Source organism: Mytilus galloprovincialis, chromosome 14, assembly GCF_965363235.1.
Source record: "Mytilus galloprovincialis chromosome 14, xbMytGall1.hap1.1, whole genome shotgun sequence".
Lineage (NCBI taxonomy): Eukaryota > Metazoa > Mollusca > Bivalvia > Mytilida > Mytilidae > Mytilus > Mytilus galloprovincialis.
In genome coordinates this window covers 39,929,517-39,955,749 of record NC_134851.1, presented here as the reverse complement: position 1 = coordinate 39,955,749, position 26,233 = coordinate 39,929,517, and the positions used below count along the sequence as shown (strand labels likewise).

At 31.6% G+C, this 26,233-nt stretch overlaps 3 protein-coding genes across 3 annotated transcripts in view; 1 reads left to right on the top strand and 2 right to left on the bottom strand.

The window, feature by feature from the left end:
• Positions 1 to 25,506, top strand: part of LOC143059274 (uncharacterized) — an 87,969-nt gene extending 62,463 nt beyond the window's left edge. The window contains exon 5 of the mRNA XM_076232758.1: positions 24,051 to 25,506. Coding sequence (XP_076088873.1) covers positions 24,051 to 24,344 — 294 coding nt within the window. The 3' untranslated portion in view covers positions 24,345 to 25,506. The remainder of the gene's footprint in view (positions 1 to 24,050) is intronic.
• Positions 9,110 to 16,084, bottom strand: LOC143059303 (putative oxidoreductase YtbE). The gene is made up of 5 exons (XM_076232783.1): positions 16,074 to 16,084; positions 14,838 to 15,056; positions 13,273 to 13,420; positions 10,802 to 10,885; positions 9,110 to 9,280 (listed from the first exon to the last, which is right to left on the bottom strand). The coding sequence occupies exons 1-4, from the start codon at positions 16,082 to 16,084 to the stop codon at positions 10,820 to 10,822; spliced, it is 444 nt and encodes a 147-aa protein (XP_076088898.1). The 3' UTR covers positions 9,110 to 9,280; positions 10,802 to 10,819.
• Positions 17,052 to 20,511, bottom strand: LOC143059276 (aldo-keto reductase Mkms_1985-like). Its single transcript, XM_076232760.1, has 3 exons — positions 20,354 to 20,511; positions 19,328 to 19,456; positions 17,052 to 17,191 (listed from the first exon to the last, which is right to left on the bottom strand). Exons 1-3 carry the CDS (start codon positions 20,506 to 20,508, stop codon positions 17,080 to 17,082), a joined length of 396 nt encoding a protein of 131 aa, XP_076088875.1. The 5' UTR covers positions 20,509 to 20,511; the 3' UTR covers positions 17,052 to 17,079.
• Positions 25,507 to 26,233: the final 727 nt, after the last annotated feature.

Genomic DNA, 26,233 nt, shown 5'->3' with positions numbered 1-26,233 from the left:
TCTTGGATTTTTTCACATAAATATATATAATTTGATATATTTTATACTGGGTTAACCATTATCACGTGATTTGTGCACAGTTTGACTGTTTGATCCTGAGATGCGGCTGTAAGGTTGAGTATCAGAGTAGATATTGAGTATCAAATTGAGCCAAACTAAAGAAAAAAACATCATCCTAAAAATTGAAACTCAACAAAAAATAAAAGAAATCCACGGAATATGACCACGGATATTTTCTTCTTTACCTAATCACAACGTCATGTACTATTCCTGGATTGTGATCCCAAAACAATATTTACTTCAAAGTATTAAAGTACACTATAAATCTATCAGTAAACAATACTGAACAAAAATATTTATTCAACAGTTAAAAATGAGAAGAATATCTAGCTTTGTTTTTGAATTAAACATTTGTTTACATACTATATGGTATAATTTATGTCTGGTTAATCACACTGACCCTTAGCTGTAGTAATGGGCAGACAACTTTTTTTTTAATCTTTTTTCAAATCCTGATGAAAATTATAACAATATATAATTAATAAATCCAATTGTTTTTCATTCAAGTCATAGTTATAAATGCCAAAGTCAATTACAACCAAGAAACTTATTCCAAATGAAAGGAAAAATTAACAAAATAAATATAATATGAAGAAGTATGAGGATCCCCAAGGGGCAATCAACACTACAAAAAATATTACATACAATGGTAAAAAAAGACTAGATATGTTTGGACTAAATCATGACATGAATGGGCAAAGTGACAGAAAAATTATTTGGTTAATAGGGAAATTTTTTATTTCTACTTGTGGCAAGAAAACAAGTTGGGTGACACCACGTTTTCTTTTTATTTTCTTAAAACATATTATAAAACCTATCTTCTCACAATTTATTTCAAAATTCTATCTCATAGAATTTTTTGTATGCACTGTTATGTGTTTTTTCATGAACAAACTAACCAAATTTAGGCAATTTTCAACAACTCATAGCTTGAAAAATAGCACGGTAACCCATACTTATTATATTTTTGAAAAAAGCATAAGAAAATCTTCATTTTGTCAAAGTATAAGAAAATTCTGTCTCAAAAAACATTTACTTATGATCTACCTTAAGTACATTTAAACACAAGATATTCTAGATTAAAAAAAAAATATAAAAATTAAAAAAAATATTCCATTGTTTATGATAAATTGTATGGTACATGTGTTTGCACACAATTAAATAACATCTATATTTTAAAATATTTATAATGCCTTCGTTGGATATTTGTTACACAATATACCAAAAAGCATACGTTTTAACAGGATACAATTTTTATGGAGTCGCCTTTATATGTTACAGTAAATAGGTGAAATTAGGAATTACATGTAATTACTAAAATTTAGGAATTACATGTAATTCCCGATGCACTTAGTAAATACAAGTAATTCCTAGAACTGCCCAGTAATTACCAGTAATTACTGATTTTAGAATGAATTTTTACACCTATTTACTAACTGTTAAAACAATGTTGTAATATGGTCAACTGACCAAAAGTTATGGTAATACTAATAAGAAAATCAGTGAGTATTCAGCTATCAAAATTTTAAGGGTTTTGCAGAACCCATTGTCTCACCTACTTTTGCTGTGAGTCGCTGGCCCAACAAAAATAGGAAAAAAAATATTTATAATTTTCCTCTAGATACTATCTTTTGACTAGTTCTGTCTATCAAAATTTGTTAAAATTCAGAATGGTTTATGAAATCTAAACTTTAACTGCAGAGTGTATGTTATGTTAACTGGGAAAAAATCGTCCGTTTAAATAAGTAATATACGAAAAAGCATAGTTATTTTTACAAACTTTATTTCTAGATATTATCTTATGATCATAAACAAGCTTCTGTCCAATTTTGGTAGAAATCCAGGATATTTTGAGAAAGTTATTAAAATTTGAAAAAAAATTAACCACAGTGTGAATGTAATGTTAACTGGCATAAAAACTAAGTCCCCTTATAAGTAAAATATGGAAAAACTTGATTTTATTTTTACAAAATTTACTTCTTGAAATTTATCTTTGATCATAAACAACTGAAGCTTCTGTTCAAGTTTGGTAGAAATCCAGGATAATTTGAGAAACTTATCAAAATTTTAAAAATATAACCACAGAGCGAAGAATGGAGTATTTTTTAATCAACAGCATTGTCCTATATTAGTTATCTTGGAAAGTCTTGCTGATTGCTGAATAAAACTACAATAGGGAACAATTTCACAATGATTGAATTTAGTAGTGTCAGTCCTTTGATTATGACCCGTGTATATAGCAAAATCCTAAATACACCGTTTGGTGGTGTGCCTGTCAAATGCGGAACGTACAGATCAGGGATGGGGTAATCGTAATCTGTAATCGTAATCGATTGTAATTGATTACATTTTTTCAAGTAATCGACAGTAATCTGTAATCGAAGACATTTGCGATTACATGTAATGGTAATTTAATCGATTACAGCAAAAATTTGGATGTAATCATCGATTACTTTTCGATTACATTTCGATTACTTTAGTAAAATAGTTTGATGAAAAATAACCTATTTCAGAGGAAAATATGTATGTTATCACTTTGTAGTACAGATAAAATATTATGCATTAACAATACTTGAGATTTAAGCAACTGCCTTATTTTTATCTATTGTCTCTAGCTGCATTATGAGTAACCAGATCCCTCCCCTACCTAAATTTACTTTATGTCTAGCTTTTGAAACAAATGGATGTATGTGCTTGTCAATAATTCAAGAGCTTTAATATTTAAATAAGAAAATAGATTTGAAAAAATAAAATAGATCTTAAATAAGAAATGTGTCTGTCTTTCGTTAAGTTCTGTACTACATTTTTTAAAAGTAGTAAGCTTATTTGTATTAAATTTCCTGAAAACATCATTTTCAATCAGAGTTGAAATTAAAGCTTAGAATACATAAACAGTTGATTTCTTAAATGTTATGATATATATACATGTATATAAATTAAATTAAAAAAGAACACAAAATCCTTTTAACAATGAACCAATGGCAATGCATAGCAATTCTTTTTAGAAATAGATACATGTATCCCTTTGACACTATAAATATATTTTGTATATAATTTGATTGGAGAAGTTAACAACATTCTTGCCTTTACTAATGAGATGATCAAAGTCTTCTAATCAATAACAAACATACTTTGTTTTTATTTCAATTATCTTATGTCTAATAAAGAAGGAAATTTACAATATTTAGCCCCAGGTTATAAATTGTACTCCAGTGGCAGTTAAATAATCTGTAATTAGGGTGGTTATCCAAACAAAAGTTTTAAAACATGCATGTCATTATAAAAATAAATTTTGATCTTAAAAATTAGCTGAACTAATTAATTATTCTACTTTTTTTTATATTTCCTTAAACATTGTAATTAACTATGCTAAAATATTTTTTTTTTAAAGAGTAAAAACAAAAAAGCTAACGTGTCAGTAAGAAAGCTAATTTTTTGAAAAACAATTAGTTATGAATAAGTGATTATTGCAATGCGATGACATCTTTCATATATGTTGAAAGTCAAAATTACGAGATTTTTTAAATATTTCTAATTTTCATCAAGAGATTTGATCTAAAAAGCAGCTATTAACTTATAATTTAGAAATAAAATTGAGAATAGAAATGGGGAATGTGTCAAAGAGACAACAACCCGACCAAATAAAAAACAACAGCAGAGGGTCACCAACAGGTCTTCAATGTAGCGAGAAATTCCCGCATCCCGGAGGCGTCCTTCAGCTGGCCCCTAAACAAATATAAACTAGTCCAGTGATAATGAACGCCATACTAATTTCAATGTCAATAAGAAACAATGCTTTGAATGATGCATTAAGTAAAGATCTTAATTTACACTATATATACAAATGTTGAGCAATATAATTGTGTTTTACTCATGTTATTTTTTGTTGAAATGTTGAAGTATGTAATTGACAGTAATCGAAAAGTAATGTAATTACTTTTGATAAAGTAATCGATTGTAATCGATTACATACTAAAATTTGAGTAATCGATTATTAATCGATTGCACAAAAATCCTTCATGTAATCAATTATTAATCGATTACAATTGTCAGTAATCGTGCCCATCCCTGGTACAGATAAGGTAATAGCTGAATATACTATTTGTATCGGTATCGGATTCGACCCGGAACTTGTTAATGATTTGCAATATTAATTATGCTGAAAACAAAAGGGTCTGGAGTGGTGTAATTTTTAATCTACACCATTGTCCTATATTAGTTATATATAGAGTTGAATTCTTTGATTTGTCGTTTTTACCCGATGACGGCTGACAAATTGGACCTCGTAATTTTAGTATTATAGATTAACCATTTTCCAGTTTCAATTCACAAACACTGAAGAGTATGCACTTTTAATGTGCCTTATAATCCTTGATACTTAAGGATGTACTTAGGTGAGGTTAGGTGAAAATTAATAAATTAAGAAGTTAAAATTGATACCATAAGCTGGTAGAGCATTAATTAAGGATAAAAATAAGCAAAAAATATTGATAGGTCATGGACCTCCTTTTTGAGATATTTGAGATTTAAAATATGGCGGGAAAAGGCTGACTCAGACTTTTACCTTATATTTGCATTGGTATTATAAGGTCTTAAAACAAAAGAATGAAAATTAAGAATCTTCTAAAATTGTGGTAATTGACCTTTCATGAGCTATTAAGTCTTATATGAAAAAATAAATGGGTGTTATGGGGCAAAATATTTTACATTGTATTGTATGGAAAAACACCAAGGAGTCCGAACATTTGACACAAATTCCAAAACTTCACTTAAGTACATCCTTAAGTAAGCCCTAAAAATCCCTACCCCTTAAAATTTTAATATCTTGAATTATGTCTTTAATTTTTAAACAAATATATCAAGTTAGTAAATAGCTGTAAAAATGACAAAAAAAATCAGTAAATACCTGTAATCACTGAAACAACTAGTAAATACATGTAATTACTAAATTGACTACCTTGGAGAAGACGTTACTAAGTTGAAAAACTTGTGTCTAATCCATTTGTCTCTTTTTGGAACAATAAAATATGTTTAAACTACTAAATTGACTAGTGATTACAGGTATTTACTGAAATGTTTAGTAATTACGTGTAATTCCTAATTTCACCTATTTACTGTAACATATACATGATATAACAACCCCCATATTTCATTAAAACAATTTTTTTTATGGACTCTACCGTACTACAGACTCACCAGGCGTTGGTTCACTTTCGTTTGTAATTAAATTTTTTTATGGTATACCTTAAAATCAGAAATTTCTGCATGCATTTTATTAATGCAATTTATGAAGATAGGGGCTTTCGGGTCGATCCGGCCCCACGTCGATCCGGCCCAAGTCGATCCGTCCCACGTCGATCCAGCCCCACGTCGATCCGGCCCATATGTAAAGTCGATCCGGCCCCAATAAAAAAAATATTTCTAAGGAATAAAAATAAATATATATTAATTGTAATTCATAAATGTTTATTATTTTTATTATAACGGTAAACAAATTAAAAAAGGCCTTTGAAAAATATTTTCCTTAGATAAGTATAAAACGACTAGGTTGATTATGTCTTTATTACAAGTTTTCAAGATTATTGCGTATAATTATATTAAAACAATAGAATTCAGACATCAACATTAATCAGAAGTAATTAGCATGTTCTTTCAATTGTGATCCTGACAAGTCTTTCATCTTGTGTAACATGTAATAACAAATAGTTACATACATGAACGGTTCAAGCCGACCCCCAAGCTGATACATATTAACTTTGTTTTTCTTTTTAAGTTCTTAAAATTTTTCCAATTGGGTCATGTTGTTTGATTTGCCGAATCGTTTCTATAAAAGAGTGCTGATATTATATTACATAACATTAATTAATCAGCATTGGATTGAATTAAGTGATTACGAGTGGCATTACCTTAGTTCACAATCATCAGACAACTGTTGAATAAACAAACCAATTATATCTACTAATGATTCGATTAAGTAAGTCATGATGCGTTGAATTTTATAGATCCATTGGACTGTAAATATTTATTTAGCTACATTTAGGGACACATGTGAAATTAATAATTGCAATTTTAAGAATTTCTGCTTAAGAAAAAAGCTATACAAATTTAAAATACTAGTGTTTATACTATGAAACCCATTCTAACTCATTGTTCACAAGAATTAAAACATTGCAAAATTTATAAATTTACAAAATATATTGGAACATACAAAATAGTTCTTTAGCTTATCAGAGCAATATAAAAAGAAATTAAACTGTCAATTGTTCTTGAACAATTGAGAGGTCTTTCCTTTTTTAATGTAAAATACATGTTCCAACAGACGTAGAATGTATTGAAAAGGTCAAGGTCAACCTTAAAAAGCTCTAAAACACACTAAAAATCCTTTAAATAAGGTTAAAAACACTAAATTCGCTATCTGGGACATGACCTTGACCTTTGACCTTTTGACTTTTGTCAAGGTCATTGGTCCCCCATGCCATTACTGAAGACCCCAAGGGTCTAGGACCTTTGGTTATATAGTAAAAGCTGATTTTGTCTTTTCAAAAACCTAAAACAGGGGTTATGCCCCTTAGAGAAAGGTAAAATCTCTTTGGTCAAAATGTAACAAAGTTGCGCCATAATGACCCAAACATTTTCCACCATTTAAAACTTCTGTAAGTATAATGGTTTCTGAGATTATCCCATAACAAGGTGTTAGGTCAAAGGTCAAGGTCAACATACAATTTTGACCTTGAGGTATTTTTCAAAGATACATAAATTGATGATGATTGGTGAAGATCCTAGGTGTCTACGACTTACGGTTTCTGAGTTTTGGTGGTCAACCGACACCGGTTAATTTTCATAGGGGCATAACCCTACCAATGAGTTGTTGAATCTTTTCGATCCAAATGTAACGAAGAACCGGGGTCTGGTCCTGAACAAATTTCACCCTTTGTTTTTTTTTCTACCTTTTACGGTTACGGTGTTGGAACGATAACAAGGTTTTTGGGTTTCGGAGGGATAACTCCGAACCGACAAAATATTTCGACTAACAGGGTGAGTTCCAGATAGGTATTCATGACACTGATACAAAGTGTGAACATGAAAGCGACACGTCTTACGGTTAACGCGGCTAAATTTGTCAAAGTTTGGCGGAAAAAGAATAATAATAATAATAATTAAACTGTCAATTGTTCTTGAACAATTGAGAGGTCTTTCCTTTTGTAATGTAAAATACATGTTCAAATAGACGTAGAATGTATTAAAAAGCTTTAAAACACACTGAAAAACCTTTAAATAAGGTTAAAAACACCAAATTCGCTATATGGGACATGACCTTGACCTTTGACCTTTTGACCTTTGTCAAGGTCATTAGTCCCCAATGTCATTGCCGAAGACCCCATGGGTCTAGGACCTTTGGTTATATAGTAAAAGATGATTTTGTCTTTCCAGAAACCTAAAACAGGTGTTATGCCCCTTAAAAAAAGGTCAAATCTCTTCGGTCAAAATATAACAAAGTTGCGCCGTAATGACCCAAACATTTTCCACTATTTAAAACTTCTGTAAGTATAATGGTTTTTGAGTTGTTCTGATAACAAGGTGTTAGGTCAAAGGTCAAGGTCAACATACACATTTGACCTTGAGGTATTTTTGAAAGTCTCATGAATTGTTGATGAATGGTGAAGATCCTAGGTCTCTACGATTTACGGTTTCTGAGTTTTGGTGGTCCACCGACACCGGTTAATTTTCAAAGGGGCATAACCCTACCAATGAGTCGTTGAATCTTTTCGAATCAAATGTAACGAAGAACCGGGGTCTGGTCCTGAACAAATTTCACCCTTCGTTTTTTTTCTATCTATTACGGTTACGGTGTTGGAACGATAACAAGGTTTTTTGGTTTCGGAGGGATTACTCCGAACCGACAAAATATTTCGACTAACAGGGTGAGTTCCGGATAGGTATTCATGACACCGATACAAAGTGAGAACATGAAAGCGACACGTCTTACGGTTTAGGCAGCTAACTTCGTCAAAGTTTGGCGGAAAAAGAATAATAATAATAAACAGAAGAAATACAGTAAGGTCTTTCCTTATAGAAAAAGGAAAGACCTTAATTAAACTGTCAATTGTTCTTGAACAATTGAGAGGTCTTTCCTTTTGTAATGTAAAATACATGTTCCAATAGACGTAGAATGTATTGAAAAGGTCAAGGTCAACCGTAAAAAGCTTGAAAACACACTAAAAATCCATTAAATGAGGTTAAAAACACTAAATTCGCTATCTGGGACATGACCTTGACCTTTGACCTTTTGACCTTTGTCAAGGTCATTAGTCCCCAATGTCATTGCTGAAGACCCCATGGGTCGAGGACCTTTGGTTATATAGTAAAAGATGATTTTGTCTTTCCAGAAACCTAAAACAGGTGTTATGCCCCTTAAAAAACGGTCAAATCTCTTCGGTCAAAATGTAACAAAGTTGTGCCTTAATGACCCAAACATTTTCCACTATTTAAAACTTCTGTAAGTATAATGGTTTCTGAGATTATCCCATAACAAGGTGTTAGGTCAAAGGTCAAGGTCAACATACAAATTTGACCTTGAGGTATTTTTCAAAGATACATGAATTGATGATGATTGGTGAAGATCCTAGGTCTCTACGACTTACGGTTTCTGAGTTTTGGTGGTCCACCGACACCGGTTAATTTTCATAGGGGCATAACCCTACCAATGAGTCGTTGAATCTTTTCGATCCAAATGTAACGAAGAACCGAGGTCTGGTCCTGAACAAATTTCACCCTTTGTTTTTTTTCTACCTATTATGGTTACGGTGTTGGAACGATAACAAGGTTTTTTGGTTTCGGAGGGATTACTCCGAACCGACAAAATATTTCGACTAACAGGGTGAGTTTCAGATAGGTATTCATGACACCGATACAAAGTGTGAACATGAAAGCGACACGTCTTACGGTTTAGGCTGCTAACTTCGTCAAAGTTTGGCGGAACAAAAAGAATAATAATCAGAAGAAATACAGTAAGGTCTTTCCTTATAGATAAAGGAAAGACCTTAATTAGATCACAAGAAAATACAATCTATTTATAGTTTGTTGATCTTTATCCACTGTCAATTGATACATAAGAGTGTAATCTTTGATGTTATTGAGTCATTTAGGGTCACTCGTCTATTGCACTCTGGTTGTATATGTTCCATGTATAAGTATTACAAATGTTTTGTTGAAAACAATTCTGAAAAAATATGATAATTAAAAATGACTAGTAAATAATATATAATACTTTTAAAACAAGAATGTGTCCATAGTACACTGATGGCCCACTCGCACTATCATTTACTTAGTAACTATGTTCAGTGGACCATGAAATTGGGGTCAAAAAGCTAATTTGGCATTTGAATTAGAACAAGAATGTGTCCATAGTACACGGATGCTCCACTCGCACTAACATTTTCTATATTCAGGGGACCGTGAAATTGGGGTCAAAACTTTAATTTGGAATTAAAATTAGAAAGATCATATCATAGGGAACATGTGTACTAAGTTTCAAGTTGATGTAACTTTAACTTCATCAAAAACTACCTTGACCAAAAACTTTAACCTGAACTTTGCACTATCATTTTCTATGTTCAGTGGACCATGAAATTGGGGTCAATACTATAATTTGGCATTAAAATTAGAAAGATTATATCATGGGGAACATGTGGACTAAGTTTCAAGTTCATTGGACTTCAACTTCTACAAAAACTACCTTGACCAAAAAATTTAACCTGAAGCGAACAGACGCACTGACCAACGGACGGACGAACAGACTGACGGATGAACGGACGAACGAACGAACGGAGGCATAGACCAGAAAACATAATGCCCCTCTACTATCGTAGGTGGGGCATAAAAATCATATCATAGGGAAAATGTGTACTAAGTTCAAGTTGATTGGACTTCAATTTCATCAAAATCTAACATTAAATAAGTAATTCTTAAATAGGACTGGGTAAAACATGGCAAATATACTTTGTAAAATCAGTCCATAAATTTTATGTATGCTTTGATGCTATAAATACTGGGTTTTTGTTGCTCATCTATATGTTCAACCTAATTGATGAGCTATATGTATTTTAAAAAAATGTAAAGATTTATTATTTGGATTTTATGAAATGCTGTATACAAATAATTTAAAATGTGATTTTTGTCTTTTTTACAAAACCCAGATTTTAAATTTATGCAATAATATTATTAGTAATAATTTAAAGCACTTGTTTTTATTCAAATGTTCACTTGCCAAAAAGTTGTCTCTTGGTTCATCCTATTTATTTACCTTATGGACATTATTTAGTTTTTTATAGCATCTTGATTTAGAGTAATATTTTGCAATTTGATTGGTTGATAATGTCCTATAAATAAGTTTCAACAATTTTTTTTATTACGTTAATTCAAAATATCTCCCTTATACCATTAACTGAATAAAAAAAAAGGAAAGTACTTTTAATGACGTCATAAACAAAACTTCACTAAAACGCATTGTCAACTACATATTAAACAAGGTGTATTTGTGGTCAATGATTATATTAAAATCGGGAAACATTTGTTACACAGTAAGCAATTGTCTTATATCAAATTGACAGGGTCAATAAAACACATTATCAGGTTTGAGTTTGCCTTAAATTTATCCAATATGAATTTTATTGACCTGGTAAACTTCTGTATAAGGACAATTGAACACAGTCAAACTAATATTAGCTTAAAATAAACCTACCAAGTCTCAGAATAAAATTCATCCATGCCATTCTGAGTTGATTGCATCCCAACCACACCTTATCTCTTCAACATTATTTTGATCCTACAACATAAAACAAGGATATGGTGACTTTTATTGTCAAAATGTATATACTTGGTGGATAGTTGTTTCATTGGTTGATTGATTGATGATTGCTTAACACCACATCAGCACAAAATGGGTGTATGTGGTCAATGTCTAATATGCAATCCTAGCACGTCCCCTTCTTCTTATACTGTGAAAGTACTTTAATTCGTGGGTATTAATTTTCATGGTTTAAGCAATATTTACATGTTTGTGGGTTTTTAAATTCGTGGATTTTAGTTTTCTAGAAAGAAAAAAAATTAAAAATTAAAGCCTTAAGAAACTTTCACCGATCAAAAATATTTTTTAGAAGAATTAAAAGATCAAAAGCTGTACAGATGAGGTTATTAAAGATTAAATGGGTATACTCCTGCATGCGGTTGTAGTTCTGTGACTGCTATTAAAGTATTCTCAGATTAGGCGTTATTCAATATATTTGCTAGATCATAGATAAAGTCATCCACGAAAACCACGAAAATTGGTACCCCACGAATAAAAGTACTTTCACAGTATTCCATAACATAACAACATCATTTGATCCGTCATTGCTCAATCAAAAAATAATAACTCTTGTAAGATTTATCCTAATACTTTGTAATTAAAAAAAAATTACTTTTCCTTAGACATCTGATAATTATACTGTTGCACTGTGATGGGTTGGAGATTATGTTCTGTCTATATTCTATGGGCTTTGTATATATATTCCTTTAGTCCATCAATCAATGATCAAAAATTGCTAAAGCTACTATTTTTTGTCTTTTCTAATGTAAAGTGGGTTATCACAAAAAGAATAAAATTTCATCAATTCTTTATAATTAAGGTCTTTCCTTTTACAAAAGGGAAAGACCTTACTGTATTTCTTCTGTTTATTATTATTATTATTATTATTATTATTATTATTATTATTATTATTCTTTTTCCGCCAAACTTTGACAAATTTAGCCGCGTTAACCGTAAGACGTGTCGCTTTCATGTTCACACTTTGTATCGGTGTCATGAATACCTATCTGGAACTCACCCTGTTAGTCGAAATATTTTGTCGGTTCGGAGTTATCCCTCCGAAACCCAAAAACCTTGTTATCGTTCCAACACCGTAACCGTAATAGGTAGAAAAAAAACAAAGGGTGAAATTTGTTCAGGACCAGACCCCGGTTCTTCGTTACATTTGGATCGAAAAGATTCAACGACTCATTGGTAGGGTTATGCCCCTCTGAAAATTAACCGGTGTCGGTTGGCCACCAAAACTCAGAAACCGTAAGTCGTAGACACCTAGGATCTTCACTATTCATCATCAATTCATGTATCTTTGAAAAATACCTCAAGGTCAAATTTGTATGTTGACCTTGACCTTTGACCTAACACCTTGTTATGGGATAATCTCAGAAACCATTATACTTACAGAAGTTTTAAATAGTGGAAAATGTTTGGGTCATTATGGCGCAACTTTGTTACATTTTGACCGAAGAGATTTGACCTTTCTGTAAGGGGCATAACCCCTGATTTAGGTTTCTGAAAAGACAAAATCAGCTTTTACTATATAACCAAAGGTCCTAGACCCGTGGGGTCTTCACCAATGACATTGGGGACTAATGACCTTGACAAAGGTCACAAGGTCAAAGGTCAAGGTCATGTCCCAGATAGCGAATTATGTGTTTTTGACCTTATTTTAAGCATTTTGAGTGTGTTTTAAGTGTTTTTAAGGTTGACCTTGACCTTTGACCTTTCAACTTTTTAGTCGATATCTCAAAAACGGTTAATCTTACAGAAATAGTAAACAGTGAAAAATGTTAAGGTGACTGAGGCACAACTTTTTTACATTTTGACCGAAAGGATTTGACATATTCTTAAGGGGCATAACCGCCGTTAACGGTTTCTGAAAAGGTAAAATTAGCTTTAACTCTTGAACGAAAAGTCCTAGACCCATGGGGTCTTTTACAATGACATTGTGGACCAATGACCTTCACAAAGGTCACAAGGTCAAAAGTCAAGGTCATGTCCAAATTATCGAATTTATTGTTTTTGTCATTTTTTAGCGGTTTTATGTGTGTTTGAGAGCTTTTCAATGCATTCTACGCCTATTGGAACATGTACTTTACATTTCGAAAAGGAAAGACCTCTCAATTGTTCAAGAACAATTGACATTTTAATTCAAATTCCTCCTTTTTTTAATTTGTCTTGAAGTTTGGGAATCTTTTCTTAATACTTTTTAAAAGAAAATGGACAACTTATAAAAAATATATAATTTCAGAAGCATTATAGGAATTTGAAACTCATTAGAAGAATTAATAAATATGTCAAATTCTTGAAACTAAAGATGATTTTGGCATTAACATGAACACATATTTTTACATAAACATAATCCTTACAAGATAATCCATGTCATCTTCACTCAACGTCCAATCAAAAACTTGCATATTTTCTTTGATTCTGTTAGGTTTGGAAGACTTTGGTATGGTAATATATCCATGTTGAACACTCCATCGTATTAAAATCTGAGCAGTTGTCTTATTGTACCTATAAAGAATTAAATTAAATGTATTAGTAAAAGATTGACATAATTAAAGAACCTTAGTGAGCGTGATCATACCCGATGTCCCCATAACTGTCAGAACAAAAAATTGTATAAGAAAAAAAAAATTGAATCATAATTTCCTGTGGATATGCACATCTGCATAGTATGTCCTTATTATCTACAAAGTTTCATGAAATGATGTTGTGTGGTTTCAGAGGAGTTGCGATGACAAACTGTTGCAGAGGTATATTGAAGCAGATAAGTTCAAAGAGGTGTAGCTCCTAGAAAAAAAATGAATCATAATGTACTGTCGTTATGCACATCTACATAGTATGTCCTTATTATCTACCAAGTTTCATTAAATTCTGTTGTGTGGTTTTAGAGGAGTTGCGATGACAAACTGTTGCAGAGGTATTTTGAAGCAAATAAGTTGAAAGGGGTGTAGCTCCTAGAAAAAAAATGAATCATAATTTACTGTCGTTATGCACATCTACATAGTATGTCCTTATTATCTACCAAGTTTCATTAAATTCTGTTGTGTGGTTTTAGAGGAGTTGCGATGACAAACTGTTGCAGAGGTATATTGAAGCAAATAAGTTGAAAGGGGTGTAGCTCCTAGAAAAAAAATGAATCATAATTTCCTGTCGTTATGCACATCTACATAGTATGTCCTTATTATCTACAAAGTTTCATGAAATTCTGTTGTGTGGTTTCAGAGGAGTTGCGATGACAAACTGTTGCAGGAGTATATTGGAACATATAAGTTCAAAGGGGCGTGGGGTATAATAAATGATTATTATATTTTAGTTAATGATTAAATAATTTTTTAAGCAAAATAGCAAAAAGTGAAACTGCAAACTACTGCTCACTAATGATATCCCAGTCCAAATATTCTGGTAAACAGGAAGTTTTGAAAGTCATTTGTGTAAAATGTATAAATGTCCTAAATTTATTTTCTAAGAAGGTAAAGTTGATGGAAATTTCTCAGATAACCAATAGGCTGTATGACTACATGTAGGTCTTAAATGGTTTACACATTAATGTAATGGTCAGATTGGTTTTGAGCAAATTTTTAAATCAAAAATAATGATAATGTTTGACTTGGGAGTTTTTAAAAATTTAAATCTAAAATAATTGATAAGAAATGATTTCAAATTTACTTACTAAGTGTTAAAAACAATTCTTTTTTAACTTTTTGAGGCTCATCAGTATAATTGAATACATGTACAGTGTATACATAAGGCATATTACAAATAATATTAACAATATGCCTAATTAACAATAGGTGACGTCAGAATTTTTATCAATACAAAATATCTTTTATAATAATATTGAAGATTGTATGGAATTTGTTTTCATATTGGATATTGACAGCTAAAATAAATCCAATGCAAATTACTAAGATGATGAATAACTTACCTTTTTGCAAGATCACATATTTGTTGATTCTTCAACATTTTGCTTTTCACTAAAGGGGAATAACCCATGACAGTTATGTTATACTTTTTACAATAATCAATTATCTCCCTTGGCTGAAGCCATGGATGGAGTTCAATCTGATTTACTGATGGAGTTGGTAATCCTGCATTTCCAAGACCTTCTAAGTGGTGAATGTTGAAATTGGAAACCCCAACAGACCTGGAACAAATGTGGAAAATAGAAATGTATAATGATGTAAAATGTAAACTCACTGGTGTTAATGGAAGAAGGTTTGATAATCTCTTAAATTTTCTACCCTGTTGACATGGTTCATTAACACAGTTAAAATTTGCTCACCTGAATTTCACATGAATGTCACATGCAATTCACATGAAAATGTTTATGTGAGAATCACCTAAAATGAGCTTATACATGAAACTCAAATGAAAATGTTCATTTGAATTTCTCTTGAATGGAGATTCACATGATCTCACATAAAATTAAACTTTTACATGAACATTTCCAAAAAAAAAGTTGGTATTTAACATAATTTTGATAAATTTGAAAATTTAAAAATAATTTATTTGAATAACTTCATTTGAAGAATTCATGTGAGTTTCATGTATAAGCTAATTTGAGGTGAAATTATCATGTGAATTTCATGTGAGATTCTGTGAGTGAAATTAGCCAGTATATAGTTGTTGGTAATGTCTTTAGATGAAAATGCTTTGAGGGGCCCATGCTGTCCTTTTTTTGTGTGGTTAGGTTAGTATTCTATTGATAAATATCCAATATTCAATCAAAGTGCTTGTTAGCACTGAAAGGTAAAGATTGCTTCCATTTATTATTGGGATGTATAGTCAAATATTGCATTGGTCCTAGTAGATTTATCAGCAATTCTAGACAAAGAAAGATAACTCCAAATTTTTTCAAGATCTTAACAATGACATCACTCTACTTTTAGAAGATATTAGATTTCTGCACCTTGCAAAAGTTAAGTAATTATTTTTGACAAGTGAAATATTATTTTATGCCTTGAATATCTGATCATATATTACATGAATAAATTCTGGAAATGTTCAAGGATAGGATCAATGTATAGAATGTTATGAACAATGCACTAAATTTTGTGTATCAATAAAGATAGTTATTAGCCTTGGAATAGTAAGATATCAAGCCAGTCACATAAGGTTTTTATTTTGCAATCTTTACCTAAAAAGAATTTCAATCACTTACAGATTGCTCATGCTAAAATCATGCATAAATTTTTCATGAGAATTAAATGATTAAAAAGTCTAACAGTTTAGGTTTTTTTAAGATTAAATTTGTAACATAATGTCAGAAGCTGTATGTACAGTTCATTATATATGTAGGTTTGATGATATTCTATTTTTTCTCTTGATTATATGGCTACATCCATGTAGTCAACCTTACATTGGGATCTTTCAATGTTTTGAAATGGATTATAGTTGAAATATTTTGTTGGGCATTTAAATGTGTGGATAACGTCATCCATGTAACAGTGATAATCAGTACCCCACAAATAAAAGTTGTTTCACGTTAGTTAGCTACAAAGATGTGTTCACATGAAATTAAAACTTAGTATGCACATTCATTACTTTATATGAACTTTTTAATATACTGTAAATTCAGAAATTGTTGAGTTTTTTTTAGTGAAATTAATGTGCCCTTCTGTGTATTGCAATAATGGAAACTCACATTATAATCTCTGATAAAATATCTGATTTTCAAGTTATCGTGTTATCCTCAAACCGCAATAAATAATCTTACATTATTGTCCTTTTTTTCAAAATTCGCAATAATAAATGCACACAATAATATCTGAATTTATAGCATGCCAAATTAGGTTGTCATGGAAATGTGAATGTGTGAGCATATCTCCTAGTTTACTAATACTGGTCTTTAAACCATTTTGGTTTTCGTTGACCTTATAAAATGGGCCAAGCATTGCAGTCATTCTTAAATCAAAAGGGGGCGTTACCCTTTATAGAGATCAATTGTTACTTAAGACCTCAGATAAAAGACGATATATATTAAAAAGATTCAAGATATATCCAATGTATAATTTGTATACTTGATGAATTTTCCAAGTGACAAATTTTATAACAGGTCTCAACCCTAACCTTAGCCTTAACCATAATCCACTCTTACCCTTACCCTAAAACTAACCTTAACCCTAACCCAGTCTTAACCTAATATCCTAAGTATTTCAAACAACAGATCACCTGACCAAACCTTGTTTCTTCAGTTCCAACATGGCTTTGTAAGTCTCTACATTCCTCCCCTCTCTTGGTCCATGAATCAGAAACAGGTCTATATAATCTGTATTTAATCTGAAAGTACAAATCTCATACATATTAAAAATCACAAAGTAAACTCTCTACATTCCTCCCCTCTCTTGGTCCATGAATCAGAAAGAGGTCTATATAATCTGTATCTAATCTGAAAGTACAAATCTCATAAATATTAAAAATCACAAAGTCAACTCTCTACATTCCTCCCCTCCCTTGGGCCATGAATCAGAAACAGGTTTATATACTGACCGGCTTTAAAAACGCAACACTAGATTATTCTTTTCAATTGCCATTTTCAATTATGCATTTTTGTGAAAAACAAACTTATGAACAGAAAGTTCTGTCATTACTTCAATGTTTGAAAAAAAATGCAGTTCGAAAGTTGAATTGATAACGTCATTTTTGATGTTCAAATATTGTGGTATACACTGAAACCCCAGTTATCCCCTTACCAATGAACGTGTCACCGTCAAAACCAATGACTGCCTGTAACAAACGCCAAAATGATTGTCAGAAAGGTCAACCAATTATGTTCGGCACGTTTTGGGTTCTGTTTTGCACCTTCTGATTTTGCCGTTGTTCCACCCATTACAATGGGTTTTGTCAATTATGCGGTTGAAACTTAAAGGCTTTAAATGTTTTTCTGCAGTCGATTCCTTGCCAGTTCAGTTAATGGGAAACATTTGTGGCATAAATCTGTGTAAAATTTCATTCATCAATTTGGTTGGAAGTTGACGTTGCGGCCGTAGATCTGTCTCACAAATGACGTTCTCTAATCAAATTCTTTTGACGTTGCATTGTCACTACATGTTGATCTGGTCTTTGATGGTCTTCAACAAATCCCGTCTACCGGTATCATTGTCAGAAGGACAGTAAGAAGAGTTTCTGACGTAATCTTTTGTGTTGCAGCACGTTCACGTTTTCCTGTTTGCAGAATTCTAATGGGTTGATTCAGTTTTTCATTCCTCAGTTTTGGCAATATGGAGATGCAACATTTTTAAAATGATTTAAGTGTGTCCAAGGATTGAACGAAATGTTTCACAAAGAAAAAATCTTTTATTGGCTCGAAATTTCGCTTTCTGAAATTCGTGCGATCTCAAAAATCTGGTATGTTCAATAACCACAGGTTAGTCAGATGTTGATTTTTTCGAAAGGGATAGACATATGATGAGCATGAATAGTAGTTGTATGAGGATCAAACATGATTTGGTAAAAAAAATCTACAAAATGAGTGTTGCGTTTTTAAAGCCAGTCAGTATATAATCTGTATCTAATTTGAAAGAACAATGCCACAAAGTATTGAAAATCACATATTTAACTCTTAAAACACAGCCCAAAATAAACATGATGAAAAGACATTTTGGTTGGTAAACATTTGGTAAATATTGTAGAAATGTGGATTCAATTCTGGTTGACAATGGCTGATATGTCTTTTTATTATTGAGGTCTCTCGTAAAAACATAATGGGTTATGTCCCTTTGAACAGGTTTATAAAACCCATTTATTTTCTATCTTAAATTCAACTGTAATAATTAATTCACTTTGTATGGGTGCCACATGTGGAGAATGATCTGAACACCCTTCTAGAGCATGCAGCTGAGATCACTCCCAGTTTTTTGTGGGATTCATGTTGCTCAGTCTTTAATTTTCCATGTTGTGTTTTGTGTACTATTGTTTGTCTGTTGGTCTTTTTCTTTTTTAGCCATGGCGTTGTTAGTTTATTTTCAACTTAGTAGTTTGAATGACTCTACTAAATGCCAATTGCAAGAATGCTCAGATCAACAAAATAATGTCAGAAATTAGGGTTCTCAATAAGGCTTTATGAAAGTGAGCCCAGGGACTCATAATTGTTTACCATGGTAAGTTCAACAGTAAATTTTATCACAAAATATTTCATCACTTCAGTCTCCCATGACTTTTCTCCCATGACTAAAAAGAGCAAGAAATCACATCAACTTCAGACAATTTTCAACTTTTGCTATCACATGATGATATGAGTGCCAAAACCAAGTTATTACAATATTTTACAATCTTGATGCATCTCTGCACTCACCAGTTTCAAAATGATGAGACCAAACATATTTTAAGTGAGAACCCTGTGTTTATCATAATAATATAAAATAAGGAGATGTCGCATAAATATCATCATTGAGACAACATTCATGAAGTCTTTACCGAACTAAGCTCCTCTGTAAACCCTGAATACAAGCATCATGTCCATTCTGCCATTGCTTTGTTACTATAAATAGATCTTTCCTATCTTTACCACTCATAGCTATGCCTTTACCAACATCTTCCTCATTCCTGTAATGAAAGAAAAAAAAATCATTTATTTTTAACTATAGATATAAAAAAGAAGATGTGGTGTGATTGTCAATGAGACATTGCACTACTATTATTTTCAGGGTTTTTAAAAACAAGTAGTTGCCCTTATGTCATACGCAAAGTATATTCAGGCAGTAGCTGACCCAATAATTGTCATGGTCTCAGATAAGCTATTTTTTTGTATAGGTAGAAAGCTAACTCATTTTTATCGCCATACATATTTCCTTTTTGAAACTACTTCATCCCCCCTAAAGTACCATCCTAATATGAATCAAAAGAATCAACGGCCAAACACAGGGTATATCTCAAGATTTATTTTTTTGACTTTAAAAAACAAGACTGTGTCCAAAGTACATGGATATATCTCACTCGCACAATAATTTTCTATGTTCACTGGACCTTGAAATTGAGGTCAAACTCTAATTTGGCATAAGTTTCAAATTGATTGGACTTCATCAAAAAATACTGTGACCAAACACTTTAACCTGATACCGTAAAGAAGGAGGAACAGACAATTAAACAGATGCATAGACCGAACAAACATAATGGCTCTTTGTGGAGCATAAATCATTTTATGCCCCATTTATGGGCATTATGTGTTCTGGTCTGTGGGTCCGTCTGTTTTTGTTCGTTCTTCTGTCCGTCTGTCCCTCTTCAGGTTAAAGTTTTTGGTCAAGGTAGTTTTTGATGAAGTTAAAGTTCAATCAACTTAAAAGTTAGTACACATGTCCCTTATGATATGATCTTTCTAATTTTAATGTCAAATTAGAGATTTTCACCCCATTTTCATGGTACATGTACACTGAACATAGAAAATGATAGTGCGGATGGGGCATCCTTGTACTAGGGACACATTCTTGTTTTTATATATTTTACCCATATCTCTGAGCAGTATCGATCATTCTGTATCCCTGTTCAATGGCATATGAAACTGCCTGTGAACACTCATTTGTCCATGCTGTTCCCAGACCAAACAGAGGCATTGAAGTTCCATCATTTAAAATGATTTCAGAGTCAATATTGGTTGCCATGATCATGATGATTACCACTGCTTCCAAACTGAATATCTTAAATAAAAAAGAGAAAAATTTTAGGGCCTTAGGGAAATAATTACACTTTCTGTAGGAATTTTCTTTCTTCTTTTCATTTAACATTATGAATATTGTACTACCTTTTGTTTACTGCAATCTTGCCCTTTGTGATATATACTAATAATGCGTTGCTATATGTAGAACATTCTTTCTTTCTTAAATTCTAACAAATTCTTTGGCCGTTGATTCTTTTGATTCATATTAGGATGGCACATTATGGGGGATGTAGTAGTTTCAAAAAGGAAATATGTATTGCGATAAAAATGAGTTAGCTTTATACCTATACAAAAAAATAGCTTGTCTGAGACCATGAAAATTATTGGTAAAATGGGTCAGCTACTGCCTGAATATACTTTCCATATGACATAAGGGCAACTACTTGTTTTTAACTATAGATATAAAAAAGACAAGTCTTCAATTTTATGGATAATGGATATTATTTGATAATTTCGAAACTATTCATGCTAGTTTTGTTAAAGTATCATCATAATCATCATGATCACACTGTGGATTCATTAATATTCATTGGATACCAATTTTTATGGGTTTTGTGGGGACAGATAAATCACAAATTCAAATGTTTAAGGAATAACATATTTTGAATAGGCTTTGTATTCAGAGATCATGGAGTTTGGCAAACCCACGAAATCAAATATTCATGAATATGCAAGTTTTCAGCAATCCATGAAAATTGATACCCTCGAAAATAAATGAATCCACAGTTATAGGAATAATGTGTAAAAACATTGACACATGAAATGCAACAAACAAAGTAAAGCCTCAGCTGAAGACATACTGAAAACAGGTTATCAAAATTTGCTCCCTTCCTGGAAAATGGTTTGCCTCAAAATGAACAATGAAGAGAAATGGTGTAAACATAAAATTCCCAAGTATTTTTAATGTCATGAATGTGGTCTTTGTATTTTCTTATTTTACAGTACTACACTAAAATTTCTTGTGAAGTTATGTTTTATCAGTGTGCCTTGTCATTTTAAATCTTTTAAATTTTCATAATTAGTCATGATAGTTGACAAACATGACCAATTAATTACCATCTTGTTGGTTTGAACATGTGCATGTATGTTTTAACAATAATTATTTGAATTACGTTTTGTTTAGCTGTGTTGTATATATCATGTATTCATTTAAATTCCGTAAAAAGCACACCTGATCATATGTTTAAATCCCTGTTTATATCTTTATATGTTCATGATGTTTATGTGATTTATAAATATTTTTTTTTATAAGAAAATAAGACAAAAACCTTGAATAGGCATGATGATGATCATGATGATGATAGGTGTTACTTTTTTGCTGGGTTATCAGTGATGTATTCCTCATATTTTCGTGCATTCACATTTAGAAGTTAACATGTGCTAAAACATCAAATAAGAAAAATTATAACACATTCTTCAGAATACTTACTGTTGTGTGCTGTTTCTCTAATACTATTCAGCTACTATACATTCATCAACCTTTATTACATCTTTGTAAGTGCCTTTCCCATTTCTGCATGAACAAAATTTATGTAGTAAAATGAATTAACCAAATTCATGTTTCAAGAAAAATGTTAAATAATCATGGTGATAATATTCCTGTGATCTGAATCTGAAAAAACAGTTTTGGAAGAGTATATATATACAGGTTTACATTGTCTTAGGTTCCCCACTGAACACGTATAAAATGTACACTTTCTTTTAGATGATAAAAAAAAGTCCACTAATTATGACGAATCAGGTTAAACAGTCAAGGATATAACTCTATAGGGTTAATGTTAACATATGCTTGTTATTGTGGTCTAAAAAACCAAAGACCCCTGGTAGTATAGGGCATAATTTACAACCCTCCTGTATTTACAACTGATTTTCCTCTTCTTCCATTTAAGATAGCACAATAACATATTATTATTACATTTTTGATTTTAGTGAGTTGAACTTAGAATTGAAAACATCGTTGACATCGCTGACAGAAATTATTGAACTACCTAATCATGCTGATGAAGTTAGAACCCGAATGGAAATTTAAAGCCAGCTCTGACCAGGTCTCCGTTCAGCTTTTTATACTTGGATCAAGGTTATTGAAACAGATACCACATCTAGGAAACCTGAGCCTGCCCTTAAAAGCAAAAACAAGCCAGCATCAACCAGTAGACACAATGTTATCAGTTAAGCCCGGTGGACGGCCACAAAAAACAATTGTTGTACTAGCTGCAAAACAACAACAAACAAACGAGGCCAGCGATGACCACGACACTCAGACTGAAGCTAGAGACAAGATAGTTGGTCAACTACTTCCATCAACTAAGTAAAGAGGGGAACCAGTTGGAGTTGTCATTAACAGGGATATTGTCACCAGTCCTTACAACCCCAACAATCCACCAATTGAGGTATATTGGTATAGACCAATTGAGGTATAATGCAAGTTTTTTGTAATTAAAGGCTAGTGTGAGATAGGAGCATGATTTTGCAACTTGCAATCTATTTTATGACCCTTATTGAGTCCTCCCAAAATATCAGTTGTGTCAAAGCCTGCTGCATCTCTTGAGAATCCATGTGTAAAACAATTCTTTTGTTGAAACATTCGTACTATTGACCATGATTGACTTTTGATAATGAAAGTTAAGTATTAACAAAGAGCTCCATTCACCTGTGGAGTTGTACTCATGATGACACGACTGCAGACAGTAATGATGTCCATTGACAGGTGATTACAGGTAAATTTGCCAATGAAGAATTGACAAGATTTATAACAATAGAAGAAACTTCAAATATAATTATTGATTAAATGCAATATGTTATGTTACAATGCTAAACTAGGAATGTTTGACAAGTTTTTTCTACTTCTACTTCTACTTTTTAGTGACCACCTTCAACACGTTGAAGTTATGTCACTTGTACTGCGCATTGCTTATAGTGTAATTAACCATAACTGCTTCACTAAAATAACATGTATGACCATGATGACAAATGGCATATAACTTTTAGTCAAATAAATAAGCATTCAATATGTTGTAAGTGGATTATGGACATTCATCTTTCTTCTGGGATTTCATTTACTGATCTGTTCTATTGATGTCATTTTGACTCCATAATTTGACATTTCGTATATAATGTAGTGTAAGTATTCTCTGCTAAATTGCATAATTTGTTCTGACAAAAAGGGTATGCAAATAGCAAGAATCAACTGTATATCTCTATAATTATAAATACATGTACATGTAAAATTGAGAATGGAAATGGGGAATGTGCCAAAGAGACAACAACCCGACCATAGAAAAAAACAACAGCAGAAGGTCACCAACAGGTCTTCAATGTAGCGAGAATTCCCGCACCCCTTCAGCTGGCCCCTTAACAAATATATACTAGTTCAGTGATAATGAACGCCATCCTAATTTCCAAATTGTACACAAGAAACTAAAATTAAAATAATACAAGACTAACTAAACATGAAATAAACTTTTATTTGTTCTTTTTTGTTTTCAGGATAATGCTGATACTTTTGTCAACCTACTTCATGCTATGGGTATAGACGCTTATCGTGGGGCCACACAGGTCAACATCATTGAACCAGAGAAGTGGAACCCTTACTTGGATTATTTTGCGCCGTTGGTCAACTATTACCCACACGAAGCTCGTTATCTAATGGACCATGTGGTGTACTTGCCGATAAATAAATCTGTACCGTTCAGCGTTCTCGATCAGATTTGTCGAGGGGTTGAAGAGGCTGAAAAACTGACCAAAAAGAGTGTTAATGTTAGAATTCAGTCAAAATTATGATGTTGTTTACCACTTGTAGAATATGATAAGTCAATGCAATGTTATTTTTACTAATGTTAAAAATTAGTCAAAGGTATGATGTATTTACAATGTAAATTTTAGATGTATTTACTACTGTTAATTTAGTAAAACCTATGTTCACTGATTAGTCTTATGAGACAAAACGTGTGTCTGGCGTATTAAATTATAATCCTGGTACCTTTGATAACTTTTTACTATCATTTTGACTATGTAAGATTTTACCCTACAGTATGATCATCATTTCAAGTGTTGTTTCGGTTAAACAATTTTGTTAGAATTGAGTCAAAAGTATGATGGTTTTAAAATAAGTACATGAAAATTCATTATTGAGTAAAAAGTATTATATTTATACTGCAATGTATTATTGTACTAATGTAAAAATTCAGCCAGTACATGTACTATAATCATGATAATGTTTTTATTATATATAGTAAAATGAAGTCAAAATAATTTTTTTAAGCTTGAAGGGCGATTGTAATTACATTGATGGGAACACTTACTATTATGCAAAATATCTTTAACTAACTGTAGGGTTCTTCATTTTGGTGGGTACCGATTTTTGTGATGAAGGAAAGTTATCCTGAAAATACTAATGAATCTACAGTCAGCCTGCACTGTTAGTCGCTAGTCTGATTCCCCAGACTAGTGAAATTTATTTTGACTAGTAAATGTTTTGCAAAACTTTGTTTACAGGCATAAGCATGATAAGACAAATGTCTGAATATTTGTCTTTGGACAAGAAGTTAGAAAAGATTTTGGTGCAGGGTACAGACTGTACATAACTTCTAGTTAAGTTATATTTAAGTTATAATTTAAATTATTAATGAGTGATCAGGCTTATTAAAAATATCTAAAGATTCAAAATGCCACAATATTTTTATGTTTGCTATATTTTTGTAAAAACAACAAAATATTATGTCACTGCCTTGCTATGTATAGCTTGTAGTATATAATACTTTTTTAATTTTTAATTGACCTTTTAAACATGGTAAAATGTAATGTGACTTCTTCATCTGATCTCAGGTGGAGAGTTGTATCATTGGCAATCCTGTTTTATATATTAACACCTCTCTTGTTTTTATTTATATTAAAAGACTTATAATTGGCAAGTTTTTTGCAGTTGTGATAATCTTTTATAAGTAGCATGCATGTTTAGCAGATGGAACCATTTGAAGATGAATCTCAAAACATAAAAGTTTTTGTTTATCATGTTTATAACACCTTGTTTGAAAATATAACTCAAAGTTCAATTTCTTATAAAACATTTATTGGGCAAAAAAAAAATATACACTTGTTTCATGCCTCAAACCTAATCTAAAACATTTTATTGCCTTCCTTAAAAATTTATTAGCGAAATAACGTTATGCGTTTTATATTTAACTCTGAGTCCAATATCAGCAGGATTATTTACTCAAAAATAGTAAAAGGATCTATGCATAACAAGTCTATAGAGCTGGTCAAACCATTGAAATATATATATATATATATATATATATATATATATATATATATATATATATATATATATATATATATAAACTGTAAAAGCAGAAATTTTCGTGGAGGATTTAATTTTGTTTATTTCGTGGAAAGAATATATCCACAAAATTAAAACCCCCACGAAAATTTAATCTTTATATAATACCACTTACATTTAAGGAAACCACGAAATTAAATCCCCATGAAATCTTATAGAGAGACAAAACCACGAAATTTTGACCCCATAAAAGTTAATGTTTCTTCAGTATATATCAACACATATATATGCACAAATTATCGAATGATTTTTATGCCCCACCTACAATAGTAGAGGGGCATTATGTTTTCTGGTCTGTGCGTCCGTTCGTCCGTCCGTCCGTCTGTCCCGC